Genomic DNA, 21385 nt, shown 5'->3' with positions numbered 1-21385 from the left:
CCAGCGCGCCCCTCGCCGGGTAAGGGGCCTGGTCAGCCGCGCCAGACCTGAGGGTTGTGATTGGGAGCGCGAGCGTCACCCCTCCACCGACCCCGAGCAGGAATGTTCCAGAACTCCCGCGAGCAGCCCTTGGCCGCAGAGCCCCCGGGCCGGCTGCGACCCCGCCTTCTGCCGGGAAGGTCCCTAGTGCCGGGGAGTCGCGGGCGAGGGGGGCGCGCACGGACGAGACCGCACCGCAGCGCACGCGCACTGGCGGGCACTCACTCTCCCGCCGCCCGGGAGGAGAAGGAAGGCATAGAAAGTTCTAGCCGGTTCGAGAGCTAGGTAGCAGGCATGGCGGGAGGCTGGTAGGAGGAGGCAGGGTCGCGAGGGGGCGTGCGGCCGCCGCGAGCGGCTCTGGGCCGAGTCTGCAGCGCCGTCCCTAGCCGCGGGAGGCGGGCTGGGCTGGGGTCGGGGCGGGGGCGGTGCGGCGGGTGCGGGGCTGCGGAGGGGGCGTGGCGGCTGCCCGCGGGCGTAGAGAGGGCGGGGCGGCGGCTGGGCGCGCGGGCGGGGCGGGGCGCGCCGAGGGGGCGTGGCGCGGCGTCTGCGCAGCTGCCAGCGCCTTTAAGCCTGGGCTCGCGCGGCCGGAGCGTGCTTTCGCCGCCTGGGAGCCGTCCGGCCAGGCAGTCTTTAGGTCCCCACTGTCCCCGTCGTCCCGCCCTTTCGCGTCCGGGGAACCGGCTCACTTCTGAGCCGCACTCGCCGATCCTCCAGGCATGCCCCGCTACGAGCTGGCTTTAATCCTGAAAGCCATGCAGCGGGTAAGTGACCTTCCCTCGAAGCCGGTCTTCCCGCGCGGGCGCCCCCGCTGCCGCTAGGCCGCCGTGCCCCGCGCGCCCTGGCCGCGGGACCCCAAGCCTTCCTGCACTCCTCGGAGGAGGCCGGGGCGGCGGGCGGGCGGCGGGCGTCCGCGGGGAGGGGGCGCGCGTGGGCCGGCCGGGCTCGGCCGCGTGCGCGCGGGAGGCGGGGGTGTGCCTGCGCGTGTGCGCGGTCCGGGAGGGTGTGCCTCGCAAGCGGCCGGGCGGGGGCGGGGCGGCCCGAGCGGGCCCCGACCCCGATCCAGGCGCCGGCCCTCGGGAGTCCAGTGGAAGGTCCGCGGGAGGACACGCGCGAGCGCCCAGCCCGGCTCCGGCCCGTCCCCGCCAGTCGTGAAGCTGCCTCGTCGCCGGCCCCGCCGCCGCCTGCTGCGTCCCGCTCCGCCGCCTGCCGGCCTCCGCCGCCCGCCTCCACTCTAGCGCCCGCCGGCCGCCCGGAACGTCCGCGCCCAATAAAGCGTTCCTCCAAAGCGTGTTTGTGCAGTCGTCTGTATCCCCGTCTCGTGCAGTCGCTCTCATGTTAAAAAAAAATCTTTGACTTTTCTTTTTCTGACTTCAGCGAAAATCCCGCTCCCGGTGCCCTTAGCCCAGTTTCATTCATCCAAATTGTGGCCTTTCTTGCGCCTCCAGAAGACTCTTTATTTCCCCTGCTTTTGATTGATCTTGAGGTAGATGATTTCAGGTTTGGAGGGATGCTAAGCGAACCAGCAGCCGGTTCCCTTCAGGTGACGGCGTGACCAAGGACAGGGGCCCGCGGCCCGGAGGCAGCTCACTTCGTCCTCTGTCCTGGGTCATGTACCTCCTCAAGTCGTCGCCGAAATCCCCATTCTCCCGTGAATTCGAAATTCGGTAACGTAGTTTGGTGTATGGTTTTTTTTTTTTCTTCCACCAGGTGTGATAAACAAAAAGCATTGTACCATGTCCGAACTTTGGAAGCACAGCTTCCTACAGCGCTAGAGGGGTGGACGCATTTTTACGTTTGAATCAGGCTCTGGGTCAATTGCGAGGAGTATTACCAAGTTTGATTGAACTTAAGCTCAGTTGACAAACTAACAATCACGGAGCGACGGGAGATTGTTAGAAGTGTGCTTTGCATACTGTTAACTGGGAAAGTGCCCCTCTATCAGGTCCAGACAGCCTGGTCAGGCATGCCATTGTGTCCCCCAGCTTGTTCTTCATGGATTTTGGAGAAGTTAAGAATGTATTGTTCAACCTCTTGAATATCCCTCTTGGTTGTCCTCCTCCCTTACCGGGATATGTAACTCGGAAAGGATAGGAGCAGTGAAAACAAAACATTATTAAAAAGGGTAGATTTTTAATTAGGTGGAAGTTGTTTAAGCCCTCCCTTTAACCTGTGTGTTTTAGGAAGTGTAGAACCTGGGAAATTTGTTACTGAAATTCCTTTTGTTTACTTTCCTTGTCTTGGGGAGGTAGCAGGTGATACCGAGTGGCAACCTGTAGGCATAATATTTGCACATTCTGTAACCCTTTGAAACCTTTGAAATGAAGACTTGCCCTACGCTTTGTTTTTGCCATAGTTGCCAGTTATCTTGGTTAACATAGTTACAAGTATAAGTTAAATGTATTTCTTTTACGATACTTTTTTATGTCCTGTAATAACATAGCCTTTGGATGTGGAGCACCCATTTTTTACTCTAGTTCAGATCAACCGAGTGTAATTTGGTTAAAATAATAAATAACCTTCCTCGTAAATCTTCCGCATGAGGGAAGGGGGCAAAAAAAAAAAAAAAAAAAAAACCCTAGAAAGTAGATAATAAAGGTGAACTGCCTCTTGGAGAAAGAGGCCCCTTGGCAGTAGATAGAAGGCTGTAACAATGGTGACTTATGTACAATGGTGAAGTTATGTTGAGATCCTTGACCTAAATAAAGTAATATTAAACAACAGTTTCTCACTTATTTGTTCAAAAACCTATCTGTAGCTTGTAAATGTGTCACAAACACAAAGACTTCCAGGTTTTAGACCAGTTTACTTGCTTTCAGTTTAGGAAAATAGGATTCTAAAATAGGATGACTATTTGGGGGGAAGCGGATTTAAAAAGTTAACTCTAGGCTTATGAAATGAAAAATGTGACTGTGAGTTTGCACACCGGTAGCAGGCCCTGGAGAAAGCACAGTTTTAACCTGAGGCACTTTGGGCTTCTGTTGCAAGAACGGTATTACTGAAGCTCCTCAGTTCTAAGTTGCATATATTTCACATTTTTAGATTCTTAAATGTACCTCTTTACCCCTTTAATATGATGGATTTTCCTTTCCTCCTCCAAATCATTTATGCATCTTGGAATTGAGGAAAATGCTGTGTTAGGCAACTTTAACAGCGGATATGGAAGTTAAGAGGCTATAGTTTTTCCAGACTTTGGACTCCCAGAGCTGCTCTCCCCTTTCTTCTCTGTGGTACTCAGCCTGGAGAGCATTCTTAGTCTGTTTGGAGAGTATTAACTCCTCCCTGTCCTCATTACTTTTTTTTGACCCTAGCTTGACTCCCTTAAATTGAGCTTACTAAATTTTAAAATTTAAAATACAGATCATGTGTTGGTTCTCACAGTATCTGCATTGTAGCAAAGTCAGTTGCGGGAACCCCCATTGAAAGATTTCAGAGTGTATTATGTAGAATAAGTCCATTGAACTATACAATTGTACAATTAGTCACCCAAAAATTCCAACACTATGTTTTTCTCAGTTTGCAAGTGGGAGTTGATTATGAGTATCTACTTTTGTACTTCCAAGTTTGGGCATTTATGAATGATGATATTAGTCTTTTTAAGAAGAAATTTATTTACAGGTACCATTAAGCTTGATTTTTAGAAAATGTACATAAAGTTATTTCTGTTTTATCCCTACTTTAACGTGAGAAGTAGGTAAAAGTGTGGTTAAATTCTGAAATATGACAGTAAAGTGATGGATGTTGTGAAACGAGGCCTTTAAAGGTGACAAGCAATTTGAAAAACTAGTTGTTTAAACCTGTCTTAGACCATATTTATAGAAGAGTCTCCAGAATAAAAAGATTTCAAAAGTCCTGTTACACCCATACCAGATACCTTCAAGAGAGTTTTATTTATTTCTGGAAAACACAGTATTCAAAGGCTGTAATGTGAAAGGACATAGCCACAAAGGAGAGACCAAGGCTGCAGTCCCAGATAGCCTCACTTCAGTGTGAGGAAGACCTTCTCTGACAATGGAAAAAAAAATGGATTGCCTGTGAGATGGTGAGGTCTAGATCTACCTCTACCCTGTCCTCCTGCAATGAGAACTTTGAGGTAGATGAGGAGAAGGGGTCATACATTTGGTGAGAGAGTTTTCTTGAGAGTGGGAAAATGGTTGAAGCCCTTTGGTTTCACTTGATGATTAGATTTTAAAGGTTGGTGTTTCAGTTAGGTAAAAGACTGAAGTGCCAATACGTGAATGGTAAAGCCACATACTGTGTGATGTAGAGGAGTTTAGGAGAAAAGGAAACTTTGTAGACACTTTTTATGCCTTGGGTATACAGGAAGAAGAAATTTGAGGAAAGCTGTGCAATACATATGTATTCTTTGGTTACTTACTTTATGAACGCTAATTATTTCTCATGCCCTTTGCCCAGAAGGTGTTCACAGTTGGCATATTTAGATTATGAAAGCCCTGGGATAATACTTTTCCTGAAATCTTCTCATTGGTGTTAAGGAATTTTTACATGAAGAATTAAAGATTAATGGCTTAATAACTAGTTCACTTGCTAAATGATTGGTTGTACAATAAGACAGCATTTATATATATCCTCATATATTTCTAATAGGAATAAAGAAAACTATTTTGGAAATCTTAAGTTCTTGTTAAACCAAACAGATTAGTAATTTTTATGTTTAATACTCAACACAGATTATGTTTTACATTAAGATAACTCATTGAAATAGTACTTTGTAGGGTAAGGAGTTTTATGTAATCTGAGTTTAAGTTCTGACTTGGTTTAATTTAAATATAGAAAAGTATAATAATCAGTTCCTAAAATGTAGAAAACAGTTGGTTTTCTGGTAGAGTGATGAAGAGTTTTTCTCTAAACTAGCTAGCCTTTTTTGATTAGAACACCTGGCAAAAGTTTTGTATTCGTTGTAGAGTTCTATTCAAGTTAGAATGTTCTGAAAGTAATGCCTATGAAGCGCCAGTATTTTAGATATCTTTTGGGAGATGGAGGGTGCTAATAAACTCATGTATGAGTCAGGTCAACCTAGGTCCTTGTAGCTTGCTTAGCTTGCTTGGCAACCATTTGCAAACTAGGAAATAGTGAAGTTTCTGCTGTGTGTTGGTGGGAGACATCAGTTCAAACCGAAACATCTAGCTGTCAGGTGGTTAAGTCTTTTTTTCTTCCCTTGGGCCCTCCCTAAACAGCTTAGCCTTGTATCTTTGATAATCTATTTGTGTTTTATCTGCTTGAAACCAGGCAACTTAAAATAGTTACCCAGTAATGGAAGACTTGACCCTGTGAACAATGTTATACTTTGATTTGGTATTAAATTTTCTTGGGTTACAGCTTATTGCCGCAGCAAGCTATTGAAGAAGGAAGGAGTCCTGTTCCTGCCCCTGAGCTACAGCTAAGGTACAAGGAATGGCTTGGGGGTAAGGAGTCCTTCCGCAGCAGATATGGTTTGTATGTATGAAGACTGCTTGTCAGAAGTTGACATTCTGCACTAATTTTTTTTCTTAATTCATGACTCATACATTCAATACTGATGTTTCTAGATTTTAAAAATCTAGGTTATATCTAGTATTGTATGCAGACTGCTATTGAATCTTCTAACCTTTTAGATTAGAAAATCAGTTTCAAGAAAATTAAGAGTTCAAAAGCAATGACTGGGAAATTCTGAAGTAATATTTTTCATCTAGTGTCTTGCTGTGTTTGTACTACTGCGTGTTTAACTCATCTAAAAGAAACCTGGAATACCAGAATGGGATTTAACATCAAGGTGGAAGGAAGGGTAGAGAACAGATGATAAAATACTATGTGATTACTCACGTTATAAAAAGCTGTTGCTATTTAATTATCAAACTTTTCCTGTTTCATGTTCTTAGCTTTGATTAGAATTTCCAATACACTCATGAGTTTATCTGTTTTTAGTGGAAGGCAGTATTTTTAAGACACGTGTTATCAACACATGTAGTTACCTCTTAGGGGAATCCTTATTTAAGGAATTAGTCAAATTAATGAATGGTAAGTTATCAATTTGTCTAAAGGAAGAACTACCCTTGGGTTTGGAAAGTGATGGTTAATTCAGCCTCTTACCTTTTTGTTGCTCTGAAATTAGAGCAGGGGTTGGCAGCCTGTGGCTTTCAGGCCAGATCTCACCTGTCACCTGTGTTTTTATGGCTTGTGAAGTAGGAAAAGATTTTACAGTTAAATAGGTGGGAAAAAACCAGCACTACTTTATGACGTTTGAATTTCATAAAATTTTCACTTTTCAGAGTCCATAAGTAAAGTTACATTGGAACATGACCCTGTCTTTTGTTTATATTTATTATCTGGTCCTTTACAGAAGAAGTGTGGCAGCCCCTGATTTAGAGTGTATAGACACAATTTTCTAGGTGCAACATTTTTGGCTTCTTATAGTGCTGTTTTCTGATGTTACTCCCCTGATTTCTCCCTTCCTTTTCTTCTTTTTTTTTTTCCCAGACGGAGTCTTGCTCTGTTGCCAGGCTGGAGTGCAGTGCAACCTCTGCCCCCTGGGTTCAAGCGATTCTCGTATCTTAGCCTCCTGAGTAGCTGGGATTTACAGGCACGTGCCACCAGACCCAGCTAATTTTTGTATTTTTTTTGTTTGCTTGAAGTAGAGACAGGGTTTTACCATGTTGGCCGGGATGGTCTCAATCTGACCTCGTGATCCATCTGCTTTGGCCTCCCAAAGTTCTGGGATTATAGACCCTGTTCTCTTTATGTACAATTCCTTTAACCTTCATGTGGGTGATTTGCTGCCTTTTTTAACAAGCTGACAACTCTGGCATTTCCTTTTGTCTTCTGTGCTGGTTAAGGTCTCCTGGGTATCCCCTTGGCACTGCAAACTCAGTATGGTTAAAAAGTTAAATGTATTGCCTATCCCCAAAGTTGCCTCTGTTATTGCTGATTTCTGTTTATCGCTTCTCTGTCTTCTGTCATCTGGGCCTGAACAAATCCAGTTCTTTCTTTTCTTGCAGTCTCAATCACATATAGTCTTCTCTGCCCTAGTTGAACTGCTCATGGTTGTTTCTTCCTTAGACTCCTGCAGTTTCTTAGCTGGTCTCCTGACATACTACTGAGGGGAGGATAGCTAATACCTGTAAATACACTTGTAATGCAAATATATGTCCCTGAGATACTTTAAAACACCTAAATAGGTGCACTTTTAACAAGGAAATAGTAGAAAGCATTGTTAAGTGATGGCTTTCTGATTCCCATACTAATTGATTGTATCAACCTTGTTGCTGAATTACTGCATACTTCTTATTTTCAAATACATGCAGCATGAAGTCGCATCTGAGGCTACCTGAGATATGACTCCCAACTTATATTTTTAACCTCATCCTCCAGTTTTTTTTCCAAACTATTTTATATGCCCAGTAAACAAAGTTGTGCAGATTCTTCTACCATTCCCTTTTATTTTCTTTGGTGCTGGCATCTTGCTCTTTTTCTGTTTGGAATGCCCTCCGTTTCCACAATACCCCACCACAATGAAAAACCAGTCTCATATTCTTCCAAGTTCATTTTAACTCGTTTGGTACATTAAACAAATGTCAAGGGCCTGCACCATTAGGAGTATAGACTAATCTTTGCTTTGGTTGCATGAGTCTCATCACATGTCTCCTATCACATGGATCACTTTCTACTTTGTATTACAATTAATTGGTGAATGTGTTTTACCTCCTTTGCTAGATTACAAATTCTTGAGAGTTGAGTCTTTCATTTCTGTTCTGCTATGTTTTGCATATATGGTAGATACTTACTAAGCTGCCTTGAGGGGTTACTACTCTTATCTCTCTAAAATAGTTACTTGCTACGATACAGCGTGTTGGCCTCAGGCTAATAGTTTGCTTACAAGTCAGTGCACTTTGCTCACGCTGGTGAGTTGTATGTTTACCAGAAGTTGTATTGATTTCCAAGACTGTTTTATGACAGATAATCTTGTTTCTATAAAATAATTTAAATATCAAGTGAGCTGATGAAATGAGTGCGAACCTTTGTTTCCTGAAAACCAAGTTGGAATCTTTGGGAAGACTTGATAAAAGGTGAGTCATTAAAATAATGGCTGTAGAATTAGATATGGCTGAATAACTCAAAGTTTGGGAGGAAAAATAACAATAGGAGGATTCTGTATGTGGAGTGTTTTACAAGGATCTTTTAAAACTTTCCATTTTAATGAAGCTGAAACTGGAAATTGTAGATAATGCCATTTATAGATGTTGCTTAGATCAAGCAGAAGGAACTGAAATTATCAGGGAACTCCAAGTCACCGATTCCATTCTCCAAGTGCTTGTCATGACCCCCATATTGAGGTTGGCAAATGAATGTATGTTTGTGTGTTAAATAAAATACTTAATAAAATACTTCAGGTACGTATATATGGTTTTATGACTGAATATGGCTTTGGGTACAAAGGCTTCTGCTTTATAGAAAAGAGCTGATTTTTTTATTTTCTATTATAAATGAGTAGAAAAACCTTGTAAGATCTGAAATGAAGATACTGGATGTGTTACCATAGGATAAACAAAAGACTGGCATTGGGAGACTAGAAGGAGCTTTAGAAGCAGCTGGGACTGGGTTTTGGATTCTAGCACCTACTTCCTAAGGACTTTAACCTTTTGGATCCCCAGTTCCTTCTTCCTAAAATGGAAGTAATTCATTTGGGAGGGCATTTGAAGATAAAAGTGGTTATGTGACCTTGAAGGTAGTTAAGTGTTCTGTCATTAAAGTAGCTTTGTGATCTCAGGCAAGTTGCTGTGAACTTCATTGCCAAGTTTTTCATTATTCCCAGTTTGTTAATGAAACTCCAAAAGATAAAAGTTATTGTTATATCTAAGTTTATTTCGTCAGAATCCCAAACTAGATCAAACCTGAAATACAGTTCTTGCTCAGTAAATGTTTGAATTAGTGGTATTGGTACTTACTACTCTGCTCCCATCTATTATTGCCATGAGGGGTATAGGACTGGTTTTGCCAGCTTTTTTTCTCTCTTCCTACTACCAGCCAGAAATCCAGATTTTATAGGAAATCTGTGTGTGTGGTTTTGCTTTGTTTTGTTTTGTTTTTAAGATGTTGCCAACTAATTGAAGAATACGTAGATACCATGGATCAAATGTAATGTATCTGTGGGTTAGGTTGGCTCTCATTTTGTAATCTAGATATTCAGATAATTAGCTGTAGGTAGCCTGTAAACCTCTTAGCATCTGTGTTGACAAAGCCCACCTTGTTAATTGGTCACTGGTTTACAATAGGACTAATTTCAGTGATGGCAGGCACATTCAATTCTTACAAGTAGTATGTATAGTTATGGATTGTTGGGTTGTATATGTCCATTTAGGCTAAAATGTACATGTAGGCTTCAGAGCTGCACCGTGTCATCTGTCAGGGAGTGATATTCACAGTCCACTTTTTCTTTCAGTGTCTGAGTGATTGCTTATTTTAGGCATGTATTAGTACAATTTGATTTGTACACATTGTATTAACCTCTTAGGTGTTTGAAATACTATTGGCATGCAAAGATTACTTTGTCTAGAAAATTCTTTTTTTGCTCTGAGTAGATCTGTGGAATTAAAAATAGTTTATCCGTGATCCTTGGAAAATAGTATTACCATGAAAAAAATTCAGGTGCTCTCTTAGTAAAGAGTATAGAGCAGGGACATGATGACATTTTTATTTTTGACCAGGCTTTGTGTTTCCATGAAATAGAAGCCAAGTTATTACCTTGAATAACCTTACTTTTTTTGTCTTTTGTTTCTTTCACTCCCACTCCAGATAGATAACATCGAATTGCAAATAAAATGAACCCAGGTTGTTCTTACCTACCTTTTGGCCCATGGTATAATTGACTTGTTTTGTTTTCCCTTCCAATCATTTTTACTATGATTACAGTCCCAGGTAAGGGAATTTCTATCCACTTTGGGCATACCTCAGTAGAGGTTGGTGTAGATGAAATTGCAAGTGAAAGCACAGACTTAGAAAAACTGTCTTTATTGCAGCCCTCAATCCTCATAAACTGGCATTTTTCTGCTTCTGTCCCAGAATCGAGAATTCCTGGTTTTGTCTTTGTTTAGACTTCGGTTTTTAAAAGTTTCTCTGTAACATCTACCCTGGTGGTTAAGTGCTTTAATTTTGTCAGCTGAAGAAACCAAGTGCAGTTATAGTAGCCAGGTTGCTGTGGATATAATCCAGTTTGAGAAAATTCTCATTGTGGTAATTAGAAGTGCAGTGTTCTGGTTGCATTTCAGCTGCTGGGAAGATGCTCCTTCAAATCCGTGTGTCGTCTTTGCTTCCATTAGAAAGGTGCAGAATCGGTATAAGTTCCAGATATCTGCTCCCTTTTCATTTTGTGCTCAGATGCCCTATGTATGAATTCTGAATATAAAATATCTGTTCAGTCTGGTTTTGATTCAGATTTAAGGTGAATTTCTGTTGCTCAGTTGAAAAGCTAAATTTGAGAGTAGGCTCTGTCAGGCATGTTGTAGGAAAAGTGTATGGCACTGAAGTGTGTGGTTTTGTTTTTTAACTGCTTGACACTGTTAAGTAAGCAAATGACCCAGTCATGGGTTGTTTTGATTGCCATTCTTCTGTTGGTGTACTGCTTGCCTTCTGTTTTGTTAATAGTCATATGAGAAAACAGTTGTATGAAGTATAGTGTCTTGAAGCTTTAAGACACCAGGTTTCCACTGGGGAGTCTGTCTCGCAGACTTTGGTAGCATTATTGGTCTCTTGGGAATGCCGTTCTCATGTGTGGACTAAGTAAGGGCTAGGAGTTTTTGCAAATTTTGTGTGTGTAAGAAGATTGAAGAAAACATTTTTCCTAATGTCATTTTCTTAAGTATTTTATCTGATTAGGATGGACTCATTGGAAACTGTTGATAATTTGAAGATTTCCTATCAACTGGCATCCAAAGAAAACAGTTGTGACCCTATTGCCCTGGATTTTTATATCCCTCTACTTGTCCTATGTTTGCAATATAAGAGGAAAATCCAGCTGCCTTTATAATCTAGAATACCATGTTTCTGTTTTTATTTCTTAGGTTTAATTCAGGGCATAATTTCTACCAGTCCCTCCAAATACTGTTAAAGTTACCCTATTTGTGGTCTTACTTCTTACTTCTTGAGTGTTATATTCTCCAAATATTAGAGAAAATTAGAAGGTTTTAAAGTTTTCCAACTAAAAAGTATCTTTCAGAGGAAATACCCCAATTTCTGAATCTTCTGTTCGTAACTTGGCCTGGAGAATTATAATCTGGTCTACCAGGAAGATGCTTGTGCTTAAGTTTTCTGCCTTACTCACATGGAAAGATGAGTAGAAACTATTTCCTTCTAGAAACAGTTTTTTCCTAGAAACATAAAATTGGAACCAAGTAGGTGGAGAACAGAAAAAAACACAAAGTTGACCTGGTAGGATGTTTTACCTCTATAAACCTTAAAGTTGCTAGCCTTTGAGGGAGGCTGGATGAGTTGATAATAATACCTAACCTTAGCAGCTGATTGAAGTAGGGGTGCAGGGGTTATGTAGGTGTGTGTATGTATTTAAGATATATATACACACATATATGCATATTATACACACACACATATATACAATTCTCTTGAATCCTCAGCCATCTTAAGGTTAGGTAGAGTGATTTCCATTTTACAAGTGGAAAAACTGAAGAATTAAAGCAGACTTGGACATACATAACGGTAAATACAGTAGTTTAATGAAACTTTGTATTGTACCCATCGCTCAGCTTCAACTGTTAATTTTCAGTCTCCTCACCTCTGTTTTCTTTATCTTAAAATTTTTTTTCATTAATTTCCCTTGGCTAACATGACTAAAAATATTTGAAACTGTAAGAGCAGTTCATTTAACACTTGTATGATTTTTGCCTAGATCACTAATTGTTAGAATATGCGTTATTTTATCTTTTTTTAATCTGCATTATTTTGAGAGTTGCAGACATCTTGACATACCTTTCTTAGGAATAAGGGCCTTCTTCCTAACCACAACATAGCCATCACATTCAAAATTGACATTGATATGATACTACCACCAGATATTCAATTCATATTGAAATTTACGGTATTCTTCCAGTAATAGTTTTTAGTGTTTTAATTCAGTATTCAATCAAGGATCATGTATTTACTTGTTTAGTCTCCTTGAACAGTTCCAAAGCCTTTGTCATTAATAACGGTGGCACTTACAGGAGTTTTGGAGTCCAGGCCTACTGTTTTGCAGAATCCCTCACTTTGGAGTTGACCGTAGTTGGTTTTCATGATTACAGTTAGATTAGACATTGTTGACATGAATGAATATTCTGTAGAGATGTCAGTGCATCACATCGGGAGGCATACCACTTTGTTAAGCAGTCATTTGGTTAGGTGACATTCACCAGAATGCGCCATTGTAAATGTACCCTATTTCCCTTTAGTATTAAGTGATCTATGGAGTAACAAACTTGAGTCTGAATATTTTGTTCTCCAAGAATATTCCATTGGTTTTAGCATCTGTTGGTGACTGAATCAGTTATTACAGGAGTACTTTAAAGCAAACCTAGATACATCATTTCACCTGTAAGGAATTAGTATGTAAGAAATAAGGACTTTTAAACAACTGTAGTGCCTTTATCACACCTAACTACAATTCCTTAACACCTAATGTTTGTGTTCAAATTCCCTGAATTGTTTAAAGTGTCTCTCTGCAGTTTTGGTTGACTCTGAATCTAAACAAGGTCCACAAGTTATGTTTACTTGATGACCTTAAGTCTCTTATTCTGTAACAGCTTCCCTCACTCTTTACCTTTCCGGATTTGGCTGATCACTTATCCTGTTTATGTATATTCTTCTATTCCAGGTAATTTCTCTAAACCCATAGGTAGAAATTTGATTAGATTCAGCTTTTGTTTTGTTTTGTAAGAGCACTTAAGTGGTCTTGGGAGGGATAGATCACATCAAGAGGGACACATGTCTGCATTTTAGAGAAAAGATTAATTCTCGGTGTGGGTACAGATATTATCAGCCTCATCCATCCATTTTGAAGTCTCCCAGCAGCCTTTCTCCTCAAGGTTGTAGCATCCCTGTACTCATAGCCTGGGTGCATTACTTCAGGGCTTACCGGTGGTGATTTTTTCATTACATTAGTCCTTTTGCATCAATTAGCTGGATTTTATCTGACTTGTGTTTATTTGTAGGTTTTGTGTGTGTGTGTATGTCTTCCTGAAAAGTGTTGTAAAAGGATGCATTCTTCATCTTTATTTCAGAAAGGATGTTCATGAACTCCCGTAGTGATCCTTTCAGATGTCCTCAGTTTTCTCATTTGTAAATTGGGAATCATTATCGTGTCTGCGTCTTGGGGTTTTTGTGAGGCTTAGATGAGCTCAAACGTGTAGTGTGAAAATAGTGGTTGGCACATGGTGTTTGGTAAATGCTAGTTACTAAGATAACTTCTTTAGTTTTGTGGGAACTGAACCCAACTGTAATGGAGAGGTAGAAGAGGGAGTTCTTCATGAGTTCACATCGGGGTCCTTGGGTTTCTGTTGGGTGAACTGAAGGGAATTGTTGCTTGCCGGCACTGACCTGCTCTTTCAGCTGTGTGGAAACAATTGCCAGACAGACACGCACAGGAAAGGTCTGCACATATCACTGCACACTAGGAGGTGGATGTTGACAATTGCAGCAGTAAAACTCGAAACACATTCCACAGTGGAGTTAGCACAGTGAAGGGAAGTGGACCAGTCTGGTGGTAGGCGGTAGGTTGAGGGAGATGGTGGCTCTAGATACAGGTTTTTACTATGTCATAGTCCACTTAGATTTTTATCTGAATGAATGTATTTGCCTAGTCCAGTTTGCCTTGTCATTCCACATACTCTCAACTGGAGCTATATGAGATTGCAGATCACTGGTGGGGGAGGGAGGAGACTCTTTTTCCCTTTAGGCCTCTTTAATCTGCATCTCTTGTTGCTTAAAAAACCCACCGCCTATGGTAACACAGGATATTGAAAGTTTAGCAGTCTTGATGGTGAAGAACTTAGTTGTTAATATTTGATTTGTTTATTTAACAAACATTTGAGCACCTGTATTATGTAAGATGATGTTCTGGACACTAGGACACATCAGGGAACAACACAGAAAATTCTACCCTCATGGAGTTTACATACATGGTAGTGAGGAGACAGAAGAAACGTTTAAGTTTTATAGCATGTTAGGTGTTGAGTACTGTGGATAAATACAAAGTTGGAGAGGAGGCATTAAGATGGTCAGGGAAGTTAGTTTGTGCAAAGACGTAAAAGAAGAAGAGACAAGTCTTGTGGAAATCTGGGGTTACAAAGTGTTGCCTGCATAGGAAATAGCCAGTCCCAGAGGCTAGTTTGGTCCATTGTGATGAAAGGGTTGACTGCTTGCTGTGCTTGTGCCCTGTAGTGGGCCAAGGGCAGAAGCATGGAGACAAGAGGCCAGGACAGTGATCTGGGTGAGATGGATTGGTGATTTGAACCAAGGTGCTAGTAGTTGTCTTTGATTCTGGATGTATCTTAAGTAGAGCTTTGCTGATGGATTGATTGCATGTGGGTTGAGGGAGAAAGTGAGCAGTCAAGGATGACTAAAATTTTTGGACTGAGCAATAGTGAGGATGAAGTTGCCATTCTGAGATGGGGAGGACTGAGAGTAGAAGAGGTTTTTTGGGCAAAAGCAAATTATTCATAACCCTGAACAACAGGCAGCTACAACACTTCATCCATTAAGAGCAGTTGTCCATAGATTTTACTGTGAGAACCCTTGCATCTGTAGATTGTACAGCTAATTCTTTTGCTTAATGTTTCAAAGTTTTGGGAGTTGATAGCTAAAGATTGGCTAAGATAGAATCCTATGGCCTGTGATGACTGGGTCAAGTATAGAATACGCCTTAAGACTTAACTATTTTTCCCCCTCTGGTGGAATGACTAACACTGATAAAAAGAATGAAGGCAAAAAGCCTTGAACCTGGATGGTGAGAACATAGATGCGTCTGGTCTTACAGCTGACCCATCTGGGCTTTGCTGTATACGAAGCCTATGCCTGGGACTTCTTTTTGTTTTTAATCTCTTTGTTTTCTCCATACACATCCATTCATATGATCACACAAAGATTTCAACTGGTTTTTATCTTACGTGCTGTTTGCAGTCTTACTTTGTTAACAGTTGTTACATACCCATCTTGGGTATTTTCAAGCACAACTTTTTAAACATGCATGATCTTTTATCAATATCGTTAATGTTTCTTCCTGTCAGTAATGTCCTTTTCATTGAAGGTAGTATTGCATAGTGATTAAAGGCAAAAGCTATTTAGACATACAGATGTGAGTGCACATCCTGGCTTTAACAGAGACAGCTGTGGCCTGGAATGAGTTATACTACCTCATGGCTTCAGTTTTCTCATCTAAAAAATGGTCATAATAATTGTACTTATCTCATGATTGTTAAAAGGATTAAAGTAATGCACATAAAACTAGACACAGTACCTAGATGGTGTTAGGACCTAGGTTAGTGTGTTTATTTTTTTTTTAATTTCCATTATTTATAATTCACTTATCTTTGATAAACAGTCGTTTACAAGTGGTTAGTGTTGAGCCTCTTGAATTCTTCTCATTGAGTTACACAAATGTTTTGGTCGAGATTACATAGTAATAGGCATTACTGCTCTGTTATTTCACATTTTCTTTTCTTTTTGAGACAGGCTCGCTCTGTCGCCCAGGTTGGAGTGCAGAGGCATGATCTCGGCTCACTGCAGCCTCCGCCTCTCTGGGTTCAAGCGATCCTCTCGCCACAGCCTCCTGAGTAGCTGGGATTACAGGCACGTGCTACCACACCTGGCTGATTTTTGTGTTTTTTGTAGAGATGGGGTTTTGCCATGTTGGCCAGGCAGGTCTCGAACTCCTGGCCTCAAGTGATTCACCCGCCTTGGCCTCCCAAAGTGCTGGGATTACAGGCGCGAGTCACCATGCCTGGCCTGTCATTTCATGTTTTCATTTATCTTTAAGAAAATGGGTTGTTGGGAGTTGGCTCCTATATGTAATCTAGTATCTTTCACATAAAAGTTAAAACCAGTAGTAGTTTCATAGTTGTTCTTCCCTCATTGAGTGTCATATCTACAAGGTCTTATTTCTCTGAGATTTCTTTAAAAAAATTCATGATGAGCCAAACTTGTTGGTAGAATCGGGTTAAAATGAATATATTTTGGGTGGAGTGTGTATGGATGAAGTAAATCTGGTGGTTTATGAACTTTTCTAGGTGAATAAGATTTTATTTGAGGAAATGGTTTACTTGGGAAATTATCCATTCTCCCCACTCCTGTCCCAGGAGAAACTGATAAAAGTAGAGCTGTTCTAGTGGTAGAGGGTTGGGAGGAGGGCCGCAGTCCCTCCCTACTCTGCCTCAACTTCATGCATCAGAATACAGCTTCAGCACCATTTGAGTCCAGTCAGGGCTTTGTATAATTAATAACTTTTAAAAACTTGAGGGTGCAAGTTTAATAGAAATGTTTTGTCAAAAAGATTTAAGGGCAAATTTTTTATATTTTAGGTACGGTTAAAGCATTACGGTACAGGTTGAATATCCCTTATCTTAAATGCTTGGGACCAGAAGTGTTTGGATTGTGAGATATTGCATATTACTTGGTGGCAGAGCATCCCAAATCTGAACATCCCAAACCCCAAATGCTCCAGTGAGCGTTTCCTTTGAGCATCGTGTCAGTGCTCAAAAAGTTTTGGATTTGGGAGGAGCATTTCAGAGTTTTGATTTTTGGATTACGGGTACTTAATCTGTAGTGTTGTCTTTAGCTCCACTTACAATTTAAAACTGGCTGGAGTTCAGGCCAGTTGTATTAGGAAAACCTGTTTTGCTCTTTGTGTTACTGATGAACCGCTACAATACCCTTGCTCCACATTTTTAAAGTAAGCAAGGGTTGAGGACAGTCCTGTGTGAGTACACATACACTTTGCACCAGGCATTGGTAGTCTATTCCACAGCTGGAATTTGCTTTCCTAGACCTTGAGTCAAGGTGACAAAAATGAAAGCATGTATGAAAAGTCTTAAGAATTTTATATCAATTTTTTTCTTTTTGTGTTTTACTTGAAGTGATTTAAGTAGGAGCTAATAGTTGATGAGACAGTTGGGAGTCTAAAATGTTAGAGCTGCATCTTTAATGCATAATTTTATCTAGTTCTTCTATATATAAATAACTTGGGAAGATCCTAATATGCCTTGCACATAGTTGACAGTTTAATTTGAAAGGAACTAATATCACTTCTAGTATATTCAGGTTGTAGGGAGTAAACTGACATTTACTGAACCACCCTCCCCATTGCACTGGGCAATACTCTGGTACTTACTCCTTATAAATCATAAGGAGCGAGTTGGTTTCATTTTAAAAGCCAGACAGTTGAGGCTCGTAGGGATGAAGTTGTTGCCCGAGATCCTACAGTTAGGAAGTGACGGAGCATGGAACCCAGCCCTTAAAAGTTGTGCTGTTTTCTTCTGTACCATGCCACCTACATAGATGTGGTACCTACACCCACCTCCCTTCTTACAGAATCATGAAATCTGTCTGTTGGGGTGGGGAGAAAACAAGCTTGGGTATGCCCGTGTTTTTTGTTTTTGGTAGGTTACACAAAAGTGATTGTAATTCAGGTAATTAGGTTTTCAGAGGTGTCTGTGTGTTCTATAACCCTAAATTATTAGCTAAGTGAATATTTTTCATTTGGATCAGAGGATGAGCAGGACTTACCAAGCTTACCATTGACAGAATGCTGGACTAGGTGTCTCAGATTGTACCTTGAGTGTGTGGTTTGTAAATTGACTCCAAAGCTAAAGAGGTGGTTGTTTGGTCACATTTAAGATTATTGCGTTCTACTCTTTGCAGGCCCGCCTGTGTCACTGAACTTATTATGACTTGAAGCCCTGACTGAGTAAAGGAGATAATTTTTCTTGTTCCTTGTTTGGTTTTTATGGCAGATGATTTTAAATTTTATTATTTTTTATTATTATTATTTTTTTTGATAGTGTGCCCATATATCCCGCAGTTTACAGATAGTTCCAGAATAATTTTCTGGTTTGGAAAATAAATGATACGGTCACCCAGATAGTATAAGAGAGATCTGGTCATGATAACTAATTACATTTTGGTCAACATGGTTATGTCACCTGAAGAAGTGTTTATTTAAATTTGGTCTTACCTTTTTGTCTCTATTTGGTCTGTTTGGTCAAATGCAGCAAATATTTACATTTACACCTCTCTATTTGGATTAATTCTTCAGTTGCAATTTAATTTATACAGATACATGGAATAGAACTAAAACTGCATTCTGATTCTGTGCAAAACAATAAAATACTACTTTCTGAGAAGGCTGCCTTCTCTTTTGAGAAGAAGGGGAATCTGCTGTGTTTCAAAGCACTTGTGTATTCAGTGTTTGGCTCAATCTGCTCATCACCACTAGGGGACTGTTTCTTTTTGCATTCTACAAGTATACTCCCATTACAGAAGCTTTTTAAGAAAAAAAAAATGGACTACCAAGGAGCCCACTTACAAGCGTTTCATAACTGTACCTATTTTATTGTCTTATAATTTTTACTTGAGAGGTTTGCCTGAATGGTGAACTGTGACAATAGGCATATATAAATATAAAAATACAAGTTAAAAAGGCTCATGTTAGCTGAAGATTCTTCCATGTATATTCTTGTAAAAATAAGGGAACCCTGGACAATGCTCATTGTATTTTTTTCTTTAAAAGGAAGAAAAACATATATATATATAAAACATACTGTATATTCAGAACCATTTTTAAGGAATGTACAGTTTATCTCTTGAAAGACTGAAATTCAAGGCTGTGACTGTGACTAGAGTGTAAAATATAGCTGTATTGCATTATAGTATTTTATATATTCCTACAAACTAAATTGACCTGTTTTTGGTTTTGTTTTTCCTTTTCCAGTCTTTACCAGGTGCTGGTCTCTGCATGTATTTTAAGTTGGAAAAATCTAGAAACCTACCCACAGACTGGTATGGTATCCAGTGAGAAGGGAACTGTCCGCAGTGGCTTTGAAGGATCTGAGGAAGCCTAGGCCGAGATTTGAGAATTCAGCCTTGAGCTAGTGTTAAGCTATTCTCTGCTACCTCTCCTGTGGGCAGAGCAACTTTACTAGAGACGTTAGGAGTTAGGGCTAGCATTAGAACTTCATGCAGTTTGAGCATTCATCAGGCAGCAGAATATAGCTTCTATATCTACCTTGCATAAATCAGATTTGACAATGAAAAACAATGTTACTGATAGTAACAGTGCTTCCCAGTGATTGAGGAAGTGCTTGTTTTCTTTTTGAGCACTTTGTTCTCTGAACAAATAAACTGCAGCAGCTACTATGAGGCATAACCCACCCTATTTCCCCCCCAGATAAAACCAGAAATACCCAGTGTTTTTCTTTCCCTTCTTCGGAAAGCGTGGTTGCTACTGCCATTGGGGAGAGTGATACCTGATTAGCCAGGTAGCCTTCTGAAAATTGAAACAAGTGGCCTGAGGATGACGTGGATGGCTATTGGGTAGCAGAGAGACCTGGAGGCAGGGTTTCATAACTGCCAACAGCAGTTTTCCTTGTAATTGACACAGCAGTTTTCATTGTAATTGACAAGTTTCCCTTACGCAGAAACATTTAAAAGTACCCTTTTAAATAATGTTTGCTAGTCATCTGATTAGATTTTATTTAAAATTTAGATGATTCCTCCTACATAATGTCAAGGCATTTGTTTAAAAACTTGAAAACTTTTGGGAGTGGGGAAGGTGGTCATAGATTTTTTTTTGTTTTGTTTTTTGCTTTTCTCTGGCAATCTTATTTATGCTAGGCATTGACACTTAGAAAGCATTTAAATCACTTTTCATAGTATAATTATTGTAGTGCTTAATGCTTTAAAAAGGCATGCAGATGGAATGGAGACATTTCTATCCAGGCAGCTTTTTCTGCATTAGACCTAAGAACCTAATTTTGTAGGGCAGTAGTCTCTAGGCATTATGTTTAGCTCCTTTTGTCAGCGAGAAGTGTGTTGTAAAGTTTCTAATACTGTGGTCTGCTGTGAACAGTTTTAAGAAGAGGTAGCTTTAGTATCATTTATAGGACTTAAAAGGAAAATGTCTAGGTTCATCAGAAAAAGCATGGAAAAACATCTTGCTCTGAGGTTGCCTTACTGCAAAAGGAGAAATCATTTAGAAGTTAATGTGTGGAAGGCATTAGGTTGAATAAAAATGTTTTTTCGTATTGATCTGTCAGCTACAATTACAATTAACTTTGAAAATTCAGTATTTGTCTCTTTTTCAGGAGAAAAGACATCAAATTAATACGTTTAATTTTAGGTAAATTTAAATGTCTGTTTTGCAGAGTGATTATCTTAATCCAGAACTGAGAAATTCCTGATGGTCCTACTGAAGATTTATCTAATGGTCAACAAATGTCTGTTTTGTTGAGGTTTGGCGGACATAATAATAAATCATTTTTTAGTCTTCAGAAAACTTTTCTCCTCTTCCCTCTTTTCTCTGCTTCCCTATACCCTTCAACAAAAAGCATTTAAAGGAAAAAATACTCAATACAATCATATCTTTAGTCAGTGCTGTTATCCTCTCAGAGGTTCTTTTGGAAATACTGCCTGATGAAAAAGAAGAGAAGGAAATTACCTCTTTTAAAGTTTTCTTTTTATTTTCTTGCAGCATCTTCTAACTAGCAGAAATAATACAATTTTGGAGTTGTTTTGTAAGTTGGATATTTCTAGTTTTGTGTGGAATATCTTGTTTCCCATTAGGGCAAGGGACGTCTCACAAGTTCTAGGTTACTGTATGACTACTATATCCATTTACGGGAGTTTAAGAAGCTTTATGACAATACATTTGCAGAGACTGGGCGGTACTTGGTTTTCTATATTTAAATTTTCTGAGGGTAGATGATAACGTCTAGTAAACACCACCAAGTTCCATCCAGGACCCTAACTGGCCATAAAGTTAGCCCCATACTCTCTTAGGATTCATAGTATTTTAAGATTTTATTTTTGTGCCCTTATTATTAATTAGTGTTTTCTTCCCTTTAGGGTGCTTTGAGATCTTAGTACCTGTTCCAGTCTGAGACTACCATAGTAAGACAAGAAAGGGCAAAGCTGTGGTAGGCAGTTAGCTGCTGAAATTAGGCCACTTAGTTATGAGTTTGATGAATTTTTGTCCTTAGTTCAAAATGATTAATATTCTCACTAACATAAGTATCAGCTGTGATCATATAGGTTGCTCTTTCCTGTGGAACTGAAGTATATTTAAAATTTTTTTTCTTTTTATAAAGAATGTCTTGTT

The 21385-nt window shown here is 40.1% G+C and overlaps 2 protein-coding genes across 4 annotated transcripts in view; both read left to right on the top strand.

Moving 5' to 3' along the window:
- Positions 1-258: 258 nt before the first annotated feature.
- SLC5A3 (solute carrier family 5 member 3) overlaps positions 259-21385 on the top strand; it is a 32510-nt gene continuing 11383 nt past the window's right edge. The window contains exon 1 of one of the 3 annotated variants that reach the window (XM_023190915.2): positions 259-324. The gene's annotated coding sequence lies outside the window, so the exon portion shown is untranslated. Of the gene's footprint in view, positions 325-632; positions 801-18122; positions 20802-21385 lie in introns of those variants that run through there. The other 2 variants (XM_023190901.2, XM_023190909.2) reach the window with 2 other exon arrangements.
- MRPS6 (mitochondrial ribosomal protein S6) overlaps positions 583-21385 on the top strand; it is a 66633-nt gene continuing 45830 nt past the window's right edge. Inside the window, exon 1 of the mRNA XM_023190921.2 lies at positions 583-800. Within this exon, the coding sequence (XP_023046689.1) occupies positions 756-800 (45 nt within the window). The 5' untranslated portion in view covers positions 583-755. The remainder of the gene's footprint in view (positions 801-21385) is intronic.

This window comes from Piliocolobus tephrosceles, chromosome 19 (assembly GCF_002776525.5).
Source record: "Piliocolobus tephrosceles isolate RC106 chromosome 19, ASM277652v3, whole genome shotgun sequence".
Taxonomy (NCBI): Eukaryota; Metazoa; Chordata; class Mammalia; order Primates; family Cercopithecidae; genus Piliocolobus; species Piliocolobus tephrosceles.
Note: the sequence above shows the minus strand (reverse complement) of the source record. Positions and strands in the feature narration are given on the sequence as shown.